At 37.7% G+C, this 2,859-nt stretch overlaps 1 protein-coding gene across 1 annotated transcript; it reads left to right on the top strand.

Annotated features, from left to right (window-relative positions):
- Positions 1-582: 582 nt before the first annotated feature.
- Positions 583-1,914, top strand: LOC139877388 (uncharacterized). Its single transcript, XM_071864811.1, has one exon. It carries the CDS (start codon positions 874-876, stop codon positions 1,873-1,875), a length of 1,002 nt encoding a protein of 333 aa, XP_071720912.1. The 5' UTR covers positions 583-873; the 3' UTR covers positions 1,876-1,914.
- Positions 1,915-2,859: the final 945 nt, after the last annotated feature.

Below are 2,859 nucleotides of genomic sequence, written 5' to 3'. Positions count from 1 at the left end.
CCCAGACCCTATTTGGGGGTGTGACATGGGGAGTCACCATTATAATACATCCGTGCCTATCATTCACTTGTATCATCAATACGTAGATGTTATTTTCTTGACACATGTGAGCTAAGTGAGAGTTGCTAAAAAGCAAAGTATTGTTATTAAACTTAACGTAGCCCATATAGTTAACTGATATAGATATTTTTAATATTTTTTTCATCCCATATTAATAGTTCAGTATTTCATTTTAAGATATTTCAAATTAATAGTTCACTTTCATAAAAAAAAAAAAAAAAAAAAAAAAAAGAAGCTTAATATTTATTATGCAGTTAATTTATGTGGACAATTGGACATGATTAAATGAGAAATAAAAAGTAAGGGTAAAACTGAAAAATTAAACAGAAATTACAGTATTTTTATTACATTTTCTTAAAATGTTATTTTTTTCGTCAATAGAGTATTACTCCGTAATATGTAAGGAGGAAGTAATATGTTTCTTATTTCAATTTAGTAATAGTATAGTATTTACTACACTAAATTTGAATTATAAATAAATCTTCTAAAATTTAATTGTAGTTATCCTTTGTTCGAGTTATGAAATGATTTTTAACATAAAGAACCGAACTAAAGATACAAACCTCCGCCCAAACCCCGGCGATGGCTGGGCTGTAGACCGGCTCAACCACCCAATTCTAATTACTGCATCCCATTCCCACCAGGTAATGACGTCACCTCCTCAATTCTTATGGTGCGCATATTTCGCACGGCGTACGTTAGCCATCCCCACCACCTCACCGCTAGATCCCCAATTTGAGCCGCTCCCCTTACCTTTCTATCTTTCCCCCAAATCCAAATCCCTAACCCTAATTTCTCATTCTCATCATCATCATGGCCAGCTCAAATTCACCATCATCTCAACAACCACCAACCACGGCGTCCCGCCGCCTACCTCCGCCGTGCTGGTCCAACGACGAGACGGTGGCGTTAATCGACGCGTACCGTGAAAAATGGTACTCTCTCCGGCGAGGTAACTTACGTGCCAATCATTGGCAGGAGGTTGCAGATGGTGTGGCTGCCCGATGCCCGTTGAGTAATCCACCAAAAACTTCGATACAATGCAGACATAAAATGGAAAAGCTTCGAAAACGGTATCGAGCGGAGATTCAACGAATTGGAAACAATGGTAATGTTAAAGGAGGAAATAGGTATAATTATTGTTATTCATCTTCATGGGTTCATTTTAAGTTAATGGATTGTATGGAATTGGGGGTTTCTCCTTCTTATTCGGATCCAAATGTTGATCCGAATAATAACAATAATAATATTGAAAATGACTATGATGATAATGACGAAGAAGACGATTTTATGTTGTATCCTAAAGGGATTGTTAAACCAGTAACCGCAATACCGATTAATGGACCGTACACGGGCCTGATTGGTAATGGGAATGGGAATGTGAATGGGAATGGGGTTAAGGTTAGAATACCAAATAATGGGATGGTGCAACCGTTAAACGGGTACAATGGTACAAGGTGGTTGGATGATTATCCGCCCTCAATGAACCGGAATTATGAAATGGGTAAGAGTTCGAGAGATGGGTATAAGAAAGAAGGTATTAAGAGTGAAAAAGATGGAAACTTTAGTCGTAATGATGTGATGGATGAAATGGTGGGGGCTATACAGAAATTAGCGGATGGGTTTGTGAAGGTGGAGAGGATGAAGATGGATATGGCAAGAGAGTTTGAATCGATGCGAATGAAAATGGAAATGAGACGGACCGAAATGATTCTTGAATCGCAACAGAAGCTTTGGGATTCATTTTCGCAAACGATGTTGGAGAACGACAGGAACAAGAAGAAGATAAAGAGAATGCCCGCACCAGAACCCTGAAAAAAATTAGGCTGGTACGAAGATTTAATTGTCTTTTGTTTGAGTAGTAGGTTTTTTGTTTAATAATTTGGCCAAGTAGTAGTGAGTTAATGATACCTTTTTTGTGTAATGAAAATTGTAGTAGCTTATGTTGAACAACAGAACAGAACAACGTTCTTGATCATGCAAATGAATAGTTTCGTCATCATTCGCTCACAATTCTTGTAAAGTGTTCAGTTTGCATCATGTTTCTGTAGTTTATATTTAGCAGTTAATAGACATATTTGTTACATATATCATCTTTGTGTTGGTTCAGTGTGATGATTCCATCAGCTTGGTAGGTTTGCTTTATCTTGGCCTCTTGGTTAGTTAATATGTGCAGGTGCACATTTAACCCATTATGTTCACATGGTTACTTGAATCGTCTGCATCTATCAATGCTTGCCTTTGCAAGTGTTCACTTAACAAATTACAATTCGATTAAAAACTTTGTAACACTCATATCTTCATCCCCACACATATAATAATATGTGTAACAAAATCTTTTGCTGTCATTCTGTCAAACATAAGATCTCTTGTTTCAGGAGACATGTCAATAATTGGCGTTGCAGAGAGTACTAGAGTTTATACTTTTTTTTGAAAGGCAAGTCCCCTCAAAGTGTAACAGGTGGGGATTGAACTCGGGTTCCTTTGGAACTTTCCAAGCATCTTACCATCAAGCCACCCCTTGGGGTTACTAGAGTTTATACTATTTCAACAGTGAAGTAGTTGTGTTACAGAGATGAACTAGAATTTATACTATTTCCAGAGAATAATGATAACATGTTGAATTCTTACATGTGCTAATGTTTAGAATTAAATTATGATTACGCCCCTTGTTAACCCAGCGTCAAAACCAAACAGTCAAACAGCCTGGCCATTTTTACGCCCCTTGACGCAATTAATGCAGCGTCTGGGCTGACGCCTAGGGGGCCGTTAGTCGAGCAAGTGAAAGGAAAAAACGCG

Source organism: Rutidosis leptorrhynchoides, chromosome 11 (genome assembly GCF_046630445.1).
Source record: "Rutidosis leptorrhynchoides isolate AG116_Rl617_1_P2 chromosome 11, CSIRO_AGI_Rlap_v1, whole genome shotgun sequence".
Taxonomy (NCBI): Eukaryota; Viridiplantae; Streptophyta; class Magnoliopsida; order Asterales; family Asteraceae; genus Rutidosis; species Rutidosis leptorrhynchoides.
This window is presented reverse-complemented; position numbering and strand designations above follow the sequence as displayed.